Raw genomic sequence first — 13,749 nt, forward strand, 5'->3', positions numbered from 1 at the left:
GGATACTATTATGTGCCATTTACCACATGCATACACCCCAACCAAGATACAGGCAGCTGATAAAATGAGCCATTTATCTAAAAGTTCTAAAGTTATGAAAGAGAGATTTTTTTTGTAAGAGGAAGCCGTTTCAGTGTATTTATTTCATCACTGTTCCAAAGTGTTACACAGTGACAAACAGAACTGCACTCCCCTCAGTAGACACCATACAGATAATACAGGCAGATAAGACTCTACAGGAGTTTGAATCATTTCCCCAATTTCAATTCACATAAAATACATATAAAAAAAATAGAGCACTCTGGATTCAGGCTCGCCTGAGCAAAACTGAAAGCCACCCTCTGCCTTGCTGCAACCTCAGTTCTTTTTTTAAAAGAGCCACCTTAATAGGGCTACGAGTAACGTGGTAAAAATGAACAGCAAAATTAAGGGGGAGAAAGAAAAAAAACAACACAAAGAAATGGCATAAGACCCGAGAGACAGATTCTAACATCTGTCAAATGTACTACGTCACCAAATAAACAAATCCTCCTTCAAATATGGTCTTTTATAGTTAATACCGTCAATGGCACTCATACATAAAATAAAAATTAAAAAGTAATGAGGACATCTTGATGCAAGTGTGTGTGTGTGTGTGTGTGTGTGTGTGTGTGTATATATATATATATATATGAGTATGGCATATGTAAAGTAATGGTGTGTGTGCAGGGTCTCAGAGCTGCAGGGCACAGAACTGCTGGTAAACAGCTAGGATGTGGTGGTCAAGCTCGGCGGTGAACAGCAGGTTCTCCAGGGTCCCCATGTACTGCTGGATGGTCACATGATGCTACAAAGAAAACACAAAAGAACCACATGAACATCAGTTGACCTTGAAATGACATGGAATTGAACGAACAGGGCCTGTCAGACTGACGGCCGAGGCGAGAAAGGCTAGCTAATACCATGAGGAAGATCTGCTGCAGCCTCTCGATGCAGTTCTTGTACCAGGGCGTGCTAAAATCCACACTGCCTGTCTCGCAGCGCACCAGGTGCTCCGTCAGCATCATGATGAAGCGCTGCGGGGACAGAAGAGAGGGACAAAGATTAGAAGGGGATAAAAAGGATGAAATCAGGCTGGGTACTATGGACTCATACAAAACACGTTGGAGTGACAGGATGTCTACTGTCCTCTCCTCAGCATCACTGAAAGCGCTGAACAGTTGAAAACAAAAACAGGAAACCATGTTGCCGTCATTGTACATTTAACTTCAAAGATGTATTGCCCATGCACTACCTGGAAGATGACCAGGAAGAGGTTCTTCTGCTCACTCTGGGCCGACTCCACCTTCTCCTGCAGACGCTCGATCTGCTCCTCCAGCTGACCGTCCTCATCCTCACTGTTCTTCTCCATGTCCTCCTCATCGCCACTGTCCTTCTGCTGAGATAGGGAGGGGAGAGAGACAGAGACAAACACACGAGAGAGATTGAGGGAGAGAAAGAGTGAATCTTATTTGCGTATTTGGCTCCTCTCTTCCCTTTAAAAATGGTGGCAGCACTGACATCTACTGGTAATGTCTATTATCAGCAAACACAGACTAAACTGATTCAAAATGTTTTAATATGTTTGAAAGGGACAGTGTGTCCATTCAAGGCCAAATTAAATGTGTTGGGTTGAAAATACCACGTGTGATGCATGTTTAGAAAGCAAAACCAGTGCACAATCTAAAAAGGTCACTATATATAGACAAGGGAACATTCTGCTTTGTGCAAACCTTGGAAGAGAAACTACTGGCACAATCAGTACAATATTCAGAACAATGCGGCTGGTCGATTCGTGCATTTAAAGAGTCTATAAAGAGGCAGTGTTTACAGCAGCGGTTGATAGGACACACTCCTGCTGCCTACCTTCTTATGCTGTTGCCTCTCCAGCTTATCCTTGGCCTCCTCCAGCTCTTTCTGAATCTTCTGGACGTGTTTGTTCATCTTACGGATGGTGGAGTGCAGAATCTCCCACACGTAAAACCTGCCCACCACACGGCCAAGCATGGAGTAACAATGAGTTTGATAATTTCAAAACCGTGGATTTTTTTATACTGTAGTACATATTAGGATAATTGAAAACTATTGATCGAGATATTTGCATGATCTGATTTAAAGCAAAGGAAGACACAGCAAACATGCGTGTGCGAGCACACACGCAGAGAGGGTTTAACACCCACCTGGTAAATTCATGAGCCATGTTTGGGGAGAAGAGCCAGTTGGCTACAGCTGCACAATCCACAATCTGTGTACGGATCAACTTGTCCACCAGCACAGAGATCATCTGCACAGACAGAGAAAGGTCAACTGCACAGTTACACTACATACTCATATTTCTCCATACACACTATGGTCACATCACAATTCACAAAATCTATATTAACTCTGTGGAAATGAGGGTTCTAGTGTAGGTGACGGAGTTGGGTGGTCGGTCTCACTTGTGGGTGGTTCCGCCAAACCTCGTAGACCACCCGGAGGATGTGCAGCTTGCCCTCGTCACAGTCCGTCAGGACCTTCAGAATCTCATGGAACCTGGCAGATGGAAACAGGACTGGTATCATAGCGATGCTACACTAAGCCTCAAGGCTGAACAATGCCACCCTTTTCTGTGGCACAGAGGAGGGCACATAAATGGAGGGCGTGGGTCAGAATAACAGTCACTCACTTGGCCAGGGCACTGAAAGAGTGGCTGAAGGACTTGGCAGCCAGATGGAGGAGTGTCTGCAGGAACACCTCTATCTTTAGGGGGTTGAAGCCCTCACCCTCATCTGGAAACAGACAAAGGAGGAGCGGGTGAGAAATTAGCAGAACATATCCCTATGGTGTACAGTACTGTAATGAGTGTATGTAGGATATAGGGACACCGAGAAGGTGAGTGCTTTGGGGCTAACTGACCATCGTCATCTTCCTGGTTGGGGTTTGGCACGTCTTTGAGCACGGTGAGGATCTCCTCATTGGAGGCCCGGTTCTTGATGGCGTTGCCCACCGTTATGGCCACGGCATAGCCTGGCAGCGCACCTGGACAAAGGCAGAGGTGTCGTGTTGTATTTCCGATGGTGCTTACGCCAATAGTTCAACAGTAGGAAAAAAAGAAGACTGTGCACATCGTATTTACTTAGATTAAGCCGAGTGAACTTCTTTCCTGTTACAGGCTAATTACATCTGTTCCATAACAGTTTCACTGGAATAACAACACTAATGTGAAGTGTTAGCCCTGGGGTTTATTTGAGCTTTACCCTCAAAAGGCTGCCACTTGTGATCACACTCTTACAATCCAACAGAAAAAAAATTAAATAAATGGCAGACCAATTATGAGCACAATAGAGTCATCTTAGTCCCCAGGCTATGATGCACCAACAGACAGAGGTTTACAGAAATATATTCAAGAATACATAAATGAATGGCCCCTGGAGAGGCAGTGTACTTACTGTTGGCCTCATCTTGGTATTTGTAAAAGAAGATGGGGTCGGCTGGGATGAGGGCTGAGAAAGTGGGCGGGACGATGTCCACTATCCGCTGATGATAGGAGAGCCTGGAGGTCGAGAACAAAAAGCCGATTGGTCAGTTTACAGGGACAGACTCTATAACACATCCCTCGCCATGTATGATTCAAAACAATCTGGGTGCAACACAGTTATAGTGGATCTGAATGGAAATACCTCATGCATTTCTCCAGAACCTCCTTGACAAACTTGGGCTTGGGCTTGTCTGCATCCAGCGCTAAACAGTCCGTCCTTTGGAGAAGAACATGTATTTGTTCGGAATAGTAAATAAGTATTTCAATATAATAAGTAGGGGTTCCAACTAAATAAAATGAAAAGCTGTGTAAAAAGACAGCTGATCTTACCAGTCGTCCCAGCTCCATCGGAACTGAAAGTTGCTCAAATGGTGGGAGAACCAGTTGAGGAGTCGGTCTATGCAAGTAGTGTTCATAGTGTCCAGTCTCATGTACATCATCTCTGTGGCTTGGGCCAACTGGGAGGAGGCTGTTAAGGGGTAAACGCTCACGGTTGATGTAAAACAGGTATCCAAGCCTGACAAAATAATTACTTGTGGTCCAGAAAATTGTAGGGTCTTTCCCATGCCATTTTGTGTAACTTGGTTTCCCACTATTCTCAAATTTTGGCATAGGACAAAAATGTATTTCTTAAGTATTCAAAACAAGCATTTCTGTGATGGACCACCCATTCAGTGTGCCCTTTACTAGACTGTAATGGGTAGTCCCAGTAGTGGGGAGAAGGATACAACTTGAGGCAGGGAGCCTGGCTGCAGCTTGCAGAGCTCGATGAGCAGTGTGGTGTACATGACGTCGATGTGGGGGGGACAGGGCAGCTGGAAGAGCTCTCCAAAGATCACCTGGCAGAAGAGAGGGAAAGAGGAACCGAAGCGTCGACTTCGATCATGTCCTCATATTGATATGAAACCTTGATATGAAGCAGTAATGGGCTTACCTCCACAATGTGATAGTTGAGTGGGATCTTGTTTTTCCCTGGATAGCTGAGCAACTGCGCAGCACTGGAAACAAATAATAAGTTGTTCGATCAATTACGAGTCATAAATGACTCACTCGCACAACAAGAGAACACATAAACAAGTCAACTGGAAAGTACAGCAGCTCACCAGGTCTTCCTCTCTTTCCAGTGGGACTTGATGATGTTGTGAAGGTTATCCTCAATCACAAACCTCTCCACAGAGTGGCTGCCTGGCATGACGGGACCCTGTGGTCAGGGAGAGAGAAAGACTAGTCGGAGCATTCCAAAAAGGCCACCCCATCCCCAAACATTCCTCTTTCTCTGGTCTGAGCGAGGGAGTACTACACAGTACCTCAGGGGCATCGGTGTAGTCGAACATGCGGAAGATGACGCGGGGCATGGGGTACTGGCAGTCGGGCATGTGGGCAGGTGGGGTGAAGGGTGGCAGGTTGTGCTGCAGGGCCTCACACAGCACGCTGTCAAAGGCAATGTACGGCCGCAGGATGTGGCGCTCCTGCCAGCGGTCCTTCTTCAGCTTCTGGATCTGAGCCCACAGGCAGTCCAGGTACTGAGGGCGAGCAAGGAAGAGGTGAAGGTTATGATGGTTATGACAGAGGAATAACATATATGAACACATATCTCTTACTTACCTCCTCTTGTGGGTGTGGCTTCTCTGCTGTCCAAACCTGAAGCATGGGGACATGAGTCTTCAGTCGCCTCCTAAAAAAACAGATTGGTGTCACCATGACCGTCTCACCACTATTGAGTGCAGTTGACAAAGGAGTCTCCCTCAAAATACTCATGAATTTCAGTTGAATTACATCATGCACAGTTCCTCAACTAGGAAAGAGCCAGAAAGACCAAACTAAGAGAGGGGGGCATACTTGAGGTAACCGTCAATCTGGTTTAGGAGCCTGTCCATCTCCACGTCCTTCTTCTCATAGAGTTCCTTCCCAACCCAGGGGAGACTGGAGAGTACAACATAGACAAACCAGTCCGAGCGCACCTGGGAACAGGGAAAACAGTCCAAATGTACCAATCCTAAAACTAAACTGAATATACTTTCATACAATTCAAGGGTTTAAAATGCATCAATAAGATGTTACCTGTGGCACATCTTCCTCCTGACAGACACTAACAAAGTTCTCAAACATGGCCACCATGGAGGGGGCAGCGATCACGTGACAGTTCACCAGGTCACAGAGGAAGCGCACCTGGAGAAAAGAGGGAAGCCAGGGTGTTGGAAACCATTGTTGAGCATAACGTCAAACATGATTGTAATGCATCTGTAATTACTTTGAAATAAAATTGCCTTGGTGAGCCTGTGGACTAATTATTTTATCGCACCGAACACTTACTAGGTAAAGTGCTTCAGTGTACAGGTTGGCCTTCAAGGTCTCTTTGAGTTGTCGGATCATGGCCTCCACAAACTCCCCACCAAAGTTGTAGTTCCTGGCATTGAGAAGGCCCACTAATGTTGTGTACACTGTCAGCTTCTCGGGTAGAAGTCGAGCCCTGTCAAAACCAGACACACAATTACAGTACCAGTCAAAAGTTTGGACACACCTACTCATTCCATGTTTTAATTTTTTTTTTTATTACTAAAAGTCCTTCAAATGTATTAGAATAACTTCCAATAGCTTACACAGCACACAAAATGCGGAGGATTTTGTTTTTGTAATTGGGGAGGTCGGCTTCCAAGACACCTGCAAGACCTTCCAAATTGCTTTCCAGGGAAGAGGTACTCTGCAAATGAAGAAATTGTTGTAGGGCAACATATCTGGTGATTTCTGGGGTCAAATCAGGCAAAAAAAATTATAGTGAGTGAGAAAATACACACATGGGTATCATGCAGAAAACATCCCCACACTTACTGCAAAGCCCTATTACCTTTTCTCCCACTCGACATATCAGTGATTCCAGGCGATCCTCAATCTCAATGGGCTCAGACGTTCTCCTTCTTTTGTGAGATTGGCCTCCTTGAAATCAGACAGACACATACAGGACGGATGATGGGGAGATGGACCATATACAGTCTGAGATAAAGCCTTCCTTCAATGTCGTATTTTGTGCTAGCTCAAATATACTTAGCTCTTTAAAAACGTTATCCTTCAGTAGTGTAACAAGTTACTAACTAGTTAATTTCACTAATCATTATTTTGAACAACCGCTGTCTGTGGGGTAAATGGCAGAGGATAGCCAGCTAGCGAGATAAACAACTTTATGGCATGGTTGCCGCCCCCAAGGTCTGAAATAATATTAACAGTTATATTATACAGTTATAATATTAACAACAAGAGAATAACGTTAGCTATATATCACATTATATGTTGGTCAAATGTTTAACGCAATGGGAGGATAAAGAAGTGTTTTTGCTTTGTGTGATGGGGAACGAAAGGTAGTTTGCTAGGCAATTTCTAGTTAACCGGCTAAAAGCAAGGGATATGCTAATCCATCAGGCTAACTAGCTAGCCAATAATGGGGTGCTGGAAAACTGCCAATGACTTGCGAAAAAACTTGTTTTAAAGTGTCACATACAAGTATGAACCGATACAGTCACCGTTAGCTAATTGAAATGACTAGCTACAATGATTTAGTTAGCAATCAAGGTGGTTAGCTAGCTATTTGGCTAGCATGCACACATTGAGAGCTCGCAGCATCAACTCTCGCGGGCTTCAGCAAACGTTATACCGTTAGCCTCGAAGTAACTAGCGACAACTTACCATCATCTCCGTCACTGTGCCGTCTTCTCGACATTTTATTGTTGACACCGTTGGATTAACAATTGTGTGCTGCTTCTTTTTGAATATGGCAACAATATTTTTTCGAAATAAGAAACCAAGTTATAAAGATGTTATTTTTTTCAATGGTCGCAAAAATAATAGCGGTCAGATTCAAGTCAAGCACATCCGGGGTGGAGGTTAACCAGAAGTACTTGGTTGTGTACTTTATTTGTCTTCCGAATTTCTTGTGTTTGGTTCCGTATTTGTCATCGCCGGTGTGTCCTAACGTAAGTTAGCTAGCTAGTAGTGTTAATTTATAGCTACATTTTGTTGGCTTTGATGATAAACTCGGGTACAAAGGTTATTTGCTTCGTTTAATGTTTTAATTGCTGACATAAGCTAAACAAGGCATGGGGGCTAGCCTCAACTGTATGCTAGGTCACATTATCTTTATTATTAACTTAGCAAATAACGTTATCACTCTAGAAAAGGTCTAGCCACAGAAAGAAGAGGGGACATGATGACAACCGATGATATGGCATGCAATGAGTTAATTAACATAGATGTTGACACCCTTGCCCCCCATGATTTAAAACAAGAAAAACTCCAACTTTCTGCAACTCTACGAAAGTACTACTCATTCTGTAAGAGGAGGGTGAGTGTAACAAACGGTCTGTTTTATTGGGTTGCTAAAGTGCTGGTTATTGTATGTCATAATGGAGACGTATCTCTCATATTGCAGACATTTGGTACATTTGTGGCATCCAAAAGAGCTTCAACAACAGTTTGGAATTGCTGTGGCCAGACCTTCAAGGAACTTTCTTCCATCCATAAACATGTGGCAAGGACTCATGACACTGACATTCACCAGCTTACCCAGTCCACATTTGAGGTTTTACTGAGCCAGATTGAGAAAGAAGCCACTTCACAACAACAATCAACAGAGAAAGAGCCAGTGGACATTTCCTCCTGGATACCTGACACCAGTCACATCACTGGTGACCAGCTTCACAAGTATGGGAGTTATTACATAAGACTGTATAGTACTCTATGAAATCAATACCTTCTCATGCTCTGTTTCTTGTCATCTGTAAAGTGGCCCAGGTGAGGTTCTTCTGCTCTACTGCTACTGTCAGCTGGCAGATCCACAGCTCATCTGTGCTTGGCAAAAGGCCCTTTGTGAAAAACTCCAGTTATAACTGGCAAGGTAACAGAATTACAGAGTCTTGGCTTATAAACAGATGATTTTATGTGCACCTGTGTAATGATCATGCTGTTTAATCAGCTTTTTGATATGCCACACCTATCTGGTGGATGGTTTATCTTGACAAAGGGTAAAATGCTCACTAACAGGGATGTAAACAAATTGTGCACAACATTTTAGAGAAATAAGCTTTTTGTGCATATGGAACATTTCTGTGATCTTTTATTTCAGCTCATGAAACATGGGACCAGCACTTTACATGTTGCATTTATATTTTTGCTCAGTATTCTTTGAAGCAAGGCAATACATGCCTCAATATATGAAGTAAATGTCCAGTTTTAAACAATTAAAGAACAGGAAAAATATAGCGACGCCAACAATAGGCCTAACCATTGTCTTGTAGATGGAAAAGCTTTCCCCAAAAAAAATTCTCAATTAAATGTTAACTATCTACAAAGTAGCCTATGCCTACCTGGCAGAATCAATCCAGTGGCTATTTGTTTTTCAAACTGCAACTCGTGCTACAGAAACACATATAACCAAACAGTGCTAGGTGCCTGTTCGCTTGAATTAAAGGGTGACTACATAAAAAAATAAAAAAAATCTTGGATTTTCCCCCAACCTCAAAAGTGGTCTGTGAATTTCTGACAGTTGATAGCTTGATTTATCTATTTCAATAGTTGGCCTATTATTAGCCTACTGCACAGTACAGCTTTGGTTGGCCTGACTGTGAAAGACCAATATGGGATTTATCACGTTAGGTCATTGTGCGTGTCACTGTTTGTCATAGAATTTTTCACACAAGGTGCCTTTCCTTCGCCGGGCAGGACGTCTGGGACATTTTTAGCAACATTTGAGTATACCCACTTCTCCAGGCACCATTACACCATTGCATTTTACTCCTTTAATAGTGTGATCTCAAATATGGAGTATGTCAAGATCCCAAAATAATAATGTTCACATTCATTTTTTCAACATTAAAAATATTAATATCTCAAAAGTACCCTTTTTGATTTTGCTTATTTATTATTATTATATATTTTTTTTTACATATTGTTTGGAACGATATACTCTTCAAACATGTCAACTTTCCAGAATGGGTTCTCTGGTACTTAAATATTTGATCCATTTAATGCTTAGAAATTGAAATGAATGAAATCAAAAAGGGTACTTTTGAAAAATTATAATTATAGTGAATATTTGTATTAAATGTTGAACACATTAATGTAAAAAAAAGTGTGTTTCTGAATCTAGACAGACTCTGTTAGGAGTATAATGACACCAAGATGTTGTCTGTATCATGTACATTTCACAGATCATAGGGTCTTACAGGAGGCATGTGTAGGTCTAAAAAGGGCCTTATAAATGGCCATTTTCATCATGACTTTCTCAAACTGTGATAGAATTGTAAAAACCATTTCAAACTTTCTTCGTCCCAATGAAGTTACTATGTGAAAATTTCTATAACAATCTGAGAAACCTTAAATATTTTCGGGCTGTACTGGCGTGGAATCGCCCAAGTGTTGTTTTCAATGCTCAATATGTCTTTCTGTTTCCCCTTAGACCAGCAATGGGGGATGCAGAGTGTTTTTGTGACCTGAGGGTTGGAGTCTACAAGGAAATAGTGCCAATGGGAGTGGACCGTGATGCCCTCTTCTACAGTCTAGCAGGTAAACAACATGTGTCTTGTGTACGTCTGCGTTTCATATTTGTAGGGTGCCGTCTTTCGGATGGGACGTTAAACGGGTGTCCTGACTCTCTTAGGTCATTAAAGATCCCATGGCACTTATCGTAAGAGTAGGGGTGTTAACCCTGGTGTCCTGGCTAAATTCCCAATCTGGCCCTCAAACCATCCCGGTCACCTAATAATCCCCAGTTTACAATTGACTCATTCACCCCCCTCCTCTCCCCTGTAACTATTCCCCAGGTCGTTGCTTACCTGGTAAAATAACGGATAAATAAAAAAAAATACAAATATGCTATTTGAGATGATGGAACCAGTAAGTGGTTATGGCTGAATATGGCCCTGAGTTAATCCTCTTTTTACCACCTAGGTACTCAATTGGAACCTGAAGAATTCCACAAAGAAGTGGAGGCTCTTTTGTCAAAAGGTGACTCTTGCAATGATACAATACTGCTGGACTGCCGGAACTTCTACGAGAGTAGAATTGTAAGTATTGCTTTTGACTGCATATGTTTGTATCCCACTTGGTTATTTATGCATGTTTAAAGTGTATCGTATAGAGTAATAAAGATAATGGCAGGTTAAATATGTTTTTGTTTTCAGGGCCAGTTCAGCCAATGTTTGGCCCCTAACATCCGAAAATTCAGTTACTTCCCCGATTACGTTGACCAGAACCTTGACCTCTTTCGAGACAAGAAGGTCCTTATGTACTGTACCGGTGGCATTCGCTGTGAACGCGGCTCAGCCTATCTCCGCTCAAAAGTAAGCCTACCTTTCAGGTTTTGCACAGTGACAGTATATAATTGGAACATTTCAAACACACTTTATCCAACCAAAAAGCTCAATCTAAACAAAGTGTTTGTGTTTCTTTCCTACTTCCAGCATGTGTGTAAAGAGGTTTATCAGCTGAAAGGTGGCATTCATAAGTACCTGGAACAATTCCCTGAGGGCTTCTATCGCGGCAAACTGTTTGTGTTTGACGAGCGCTTTGCAATCTTCTCCAACAGTGACATCATCTCAGGTCTGTGTTAACTATGAATTGCCCTTAAGACTTTATGATCACCACAATGTTTTTTTAATGTAAGCAGTAGCAAACCCAGCATTCCAACATATGGTTCACCATTCCTGTTGGAACGAGAGACCAGGGTCCAATTTCCTGAAAGCGATGGAATTTAGGCTTACGAGTGTTTTAACCACGCATCTTTTCTACAACAGCCGAAGATGTAACATGCGATTCCCAAAGCGCCATGCAGAGAGAACGTTTGCTAAGTGCGCCGTTGAGGCATGTGTCAATACTGATAGGATCAAAAGAAAGGAAGCACTGCTCTAGGATCAGCGTTCTGCCTTTCCAATCTTACCTTAACATAACAATTATTCCACAATACTTATGACGAATTAGCTCCTAGAGCGATATCACTTATGGCTACAAATATTGAACCGGCTTATTCTAATGCTTACGCTATAATAATGCACAAAATCCAGATTTGGCACATCATTGCTCACATGTTACACATTAAATATATTGAGGCAAAAATCACAGACGGTAGCGCACAAATTGCTAAATAAAACTGAATTGAATGAACATGAAATGTATTTTATAAGAATTTAATTTATAGGCCTATGTAGCTTAGACTGTATTTATATTTTAATACAGTCATCTCAGTTTTCACTTGAAGCGTCGATACCCTTCTCTTGTTATGCAAAGAAATCGTCAACTTTGTATTTGTAGTCGCGGTCACATTTGTTCTGAAGTTATTGGCAGTCACAGAAAGACAGATGAACATCTTGATTTTGTGTTTAGCAGAGATTTCTGTGTATAAAGTGATGTGGAAATGCAAAAAAGCATGTAATGACATACTTAACTCTTCTGAGTGGTCTGAGGCAGTTGTTAAATAACAAGCTTTTTCAAGCGCAACTTTAGTAACAATGGTTTTGGGAAACAGCTCTGAGATTTAACAATGCTCCTACGAAGGTTTAAACGATGAATGCAGCCTTAAGATGCTTTTGGTAAACCAGGCCCTGTTCATCAACATTCCTCTCCCCTTCCTCTGTGTGCAGAGTGTAGGTACTGCAATTCTCCGTGGGACCAGTACCAGCTATGCTCCACACACTTCTGCTGCCAGCTGGTTCTTTCCTGCTCTGCCTGCAGACAGGGTGGTCACACCAAGGGCAAGGGAGAAGAGCCCCCTGCCACACCTCCACAGAGAGAGGAGTGTGAGTGCACAGCCATGCGGCCCAGGATCCCCCAGGATGCATTGTGATGTGACATCACCAGTTTAAAAAAAGGTCAACAGGGCTAAGCAGAGACCTTACCTGGAGCTTAACCCATTCATGTATTTTAAATGGACCATCCTTATTCAATAGACTCAAATGTGATTGTGGTGACAATCGGCATGTGCCTATTTTAATTAAAGTAATCCTCAACAGATCTGTTATTTTATTTGTTTGCCTTTAATTACTCACCATCATGAGTTAAAAATGCAATAACATTTTACACTAGATAGTAAATATGACAGAGACATATGTCCATGATATCATCACCTGGTTTATTGTTTAATACAAATAAATAAATAAAACATCTATATTCATGATTAAGAACAACAGAAAAAATAGGTGCTGATTTGACTAGCTAAATACATTTTTTTTTTCAACACTTGATCCAGCTCTTGCTCTTCTGCCTACTGACAGGTGGCGCCGTTATGCCATCTCTAGTCGCATAGAAACGGCAGCTTCACATAAGTGGATGAACCTCGTCGTCTCTGCTCGACAGCCATCGGAGTAGGGGACACAAAATCTTCAGCCAACAACTAGCTAGCAAATGGGAATATTGCCCTGTTGACAACCTTTCATGTGTTTTTGTCACCCTGTGCATTCGTGACCAAGAGACGGACCTGAAAACCCCTGTCGGTTACAGCATGAACTCTACGCCTAATGGTGGAGCAGCACCCCCCTATCAGAATGGTAAAACGGGCCGTGGAGATATGGCCGCTAGCTAAACTAGCAAGTGCCAGTGGTTGAAATAGCTAATGGCTGTGTGAAAGGGTGTTGCTTGGCTATTGCGTCTTAGATAACTAACTTACGTTAGCTATAGCGTTATTAGCTAGTAAAAACGGAACAATTGTCCTTTTGTTATTAACTAGCAGTAACGTTAGCTAGAAACAGCTAGCAAACCGTTAGCTAGAAACAGCTAGCAAACCGTTAGCCCTCTACTGTACTGTAGCTAGCTTGCTAGCTAACGTTAAAGAGAAAGCTAAACTTTCTAGCGAACATCCATTCAAGCTTGCAACTAGCCAGCTAGCTAGTTGGCAAGCTATATTGAGCAACCACATCACTAAAGTATTTGTAGTAATATTGGTTATGTTCACAAATGGATGTTGCCAGCAATTATCTGTCTTCTTTGCTTTTTGTACTAACGCAGCAAGGGTCCATGGAGGGGAGGAACCTTTAGGCTAGCTAGGGTATTGACATCTCATTACTGGTAGGACAATACACCGGCAGCTAGTTAGCAAAATTATGTTACTGTTGGTTTGAATAAGTCAGTAACTGCTTAGCTGACATTGACAGGTTTGACCCCTTCTATATAATATTTAGTAATGTAGGTAGGTAATACTTTTGATAATGGTAGATTGATTACACATTGATGATCAA

The 13,749-nt window shown here is 42.3% G+C and overlaps 2 protein-coding genes across 7 annotated transcripts in view; one reads left to right on the forward strand and one right to left on the reverse strand.

Moving 5' to 3' along the window:
- Positions 1–124: 124 nt before the first annotated feature.
- On the reverse strand, positions 125–7,397 carry LOC118363544 (nuclear cap-binding protein subunit 1-like). 2 transcript variants are annotated; one of them, XM_035744513.2, is made up of 22 exons: positions 7,214–7,397; positions 6,381–6,469; positions 6,136–6,236; positions 5,849–6,005; positions 5,597–5,704; positions 5,375–5,496; positions 5,141–5,210; positions 4,843–5,058; positions 4,639–4,736; positions 4,470–4,533; positions 4,264–4,374; positions 3,866–3,993; positions 3,678–3,752; positions 3,447–3,550; positions 2,914–3,036; positions 2,684–2,786; positions 2,457–2,550; positions 2,199–2,302; positions 1,885–2,002; positions 1,274–1,414; positions 942–1,055; positions 125–826 (listed from the first exon to the last, which is right to left on the reverse strand). In XM_035744513.2, exons 1-22 carry the CDS (start codon positions 7,245–7,247, stop codon positions 713–715), a joined length of 2,388 nt encoding a protein of 795 aa, XP_035600406.1. In that variant the 5' UTR covers positions 7,248–7,397; the 3' UTR covers positions 125–712. The 2 variants fall into 2 exon arrangements, with proteins under 2 accessions (XP_035600406.1, XP_035600405.1); XM_035744512.2 differs by having other exon boundaries at positions 1,274–1,417.
- Positions 7,342–13,749, forward strand: part of LOC118363543 (protein transport protein Sec24B-like) — a 23,560-nt gene continuing 17,152 nt past the window's right edge. For 2 of the 5 annotated variants that reach the window (XM_052488413.1, XM_052488414.1), the window contains exons 1-8: positions 7,342–7,500; positions 7,813–7,857; positions 7,956–8,227; positions 9,981–10,087; positions 10,472–10,587; positions 10,705–10,863; positions 10,984–11,122; positions 12,160–12,315. In XM_052488413.1, coding sequence (XP_052344373.1) covers positions 7,342–7,500; positions 7,813–7,857; positions 7,956–8,227; positions 9,981–10,087; positions 10,472–10,587; positions 10,705–10,863; positions 10,984–11,122; positions 12,160–12,315 — 1,153 coding nt within the window. Of the gene's footprint in view, positions 7,869–7,955; positions 8,228–8,309; positions 8,421–9,980; positions 10,088–10,471; positions 10,588–10,704; positions 10,864–10,983; positions 11,123–12,159; positions 12,316–12,772; positions 13,063–13,749 lie in introns of those variants that run through there. The other 3 variants (XM_035744506.2, XM_035744508.2, XM_035744511.2) reach the window with 3 other exon arrangements.

Source organism: Oncorhynchus keta, chromosome 30, assembly GCF_023373465.1.
Source record: "Oncorhynchus keta strain PuntledgeMale-10-30-2019 chromosome 30, Oket_V2, whole genome shotgun sequence".
Classification (NCBI taxonomy): Eukaryota; Metazoa; Chordata; class Actinopteri; order Salmoniformes; family Salmonidae; genus Oncorhynchus; species Oncorhynchus keta.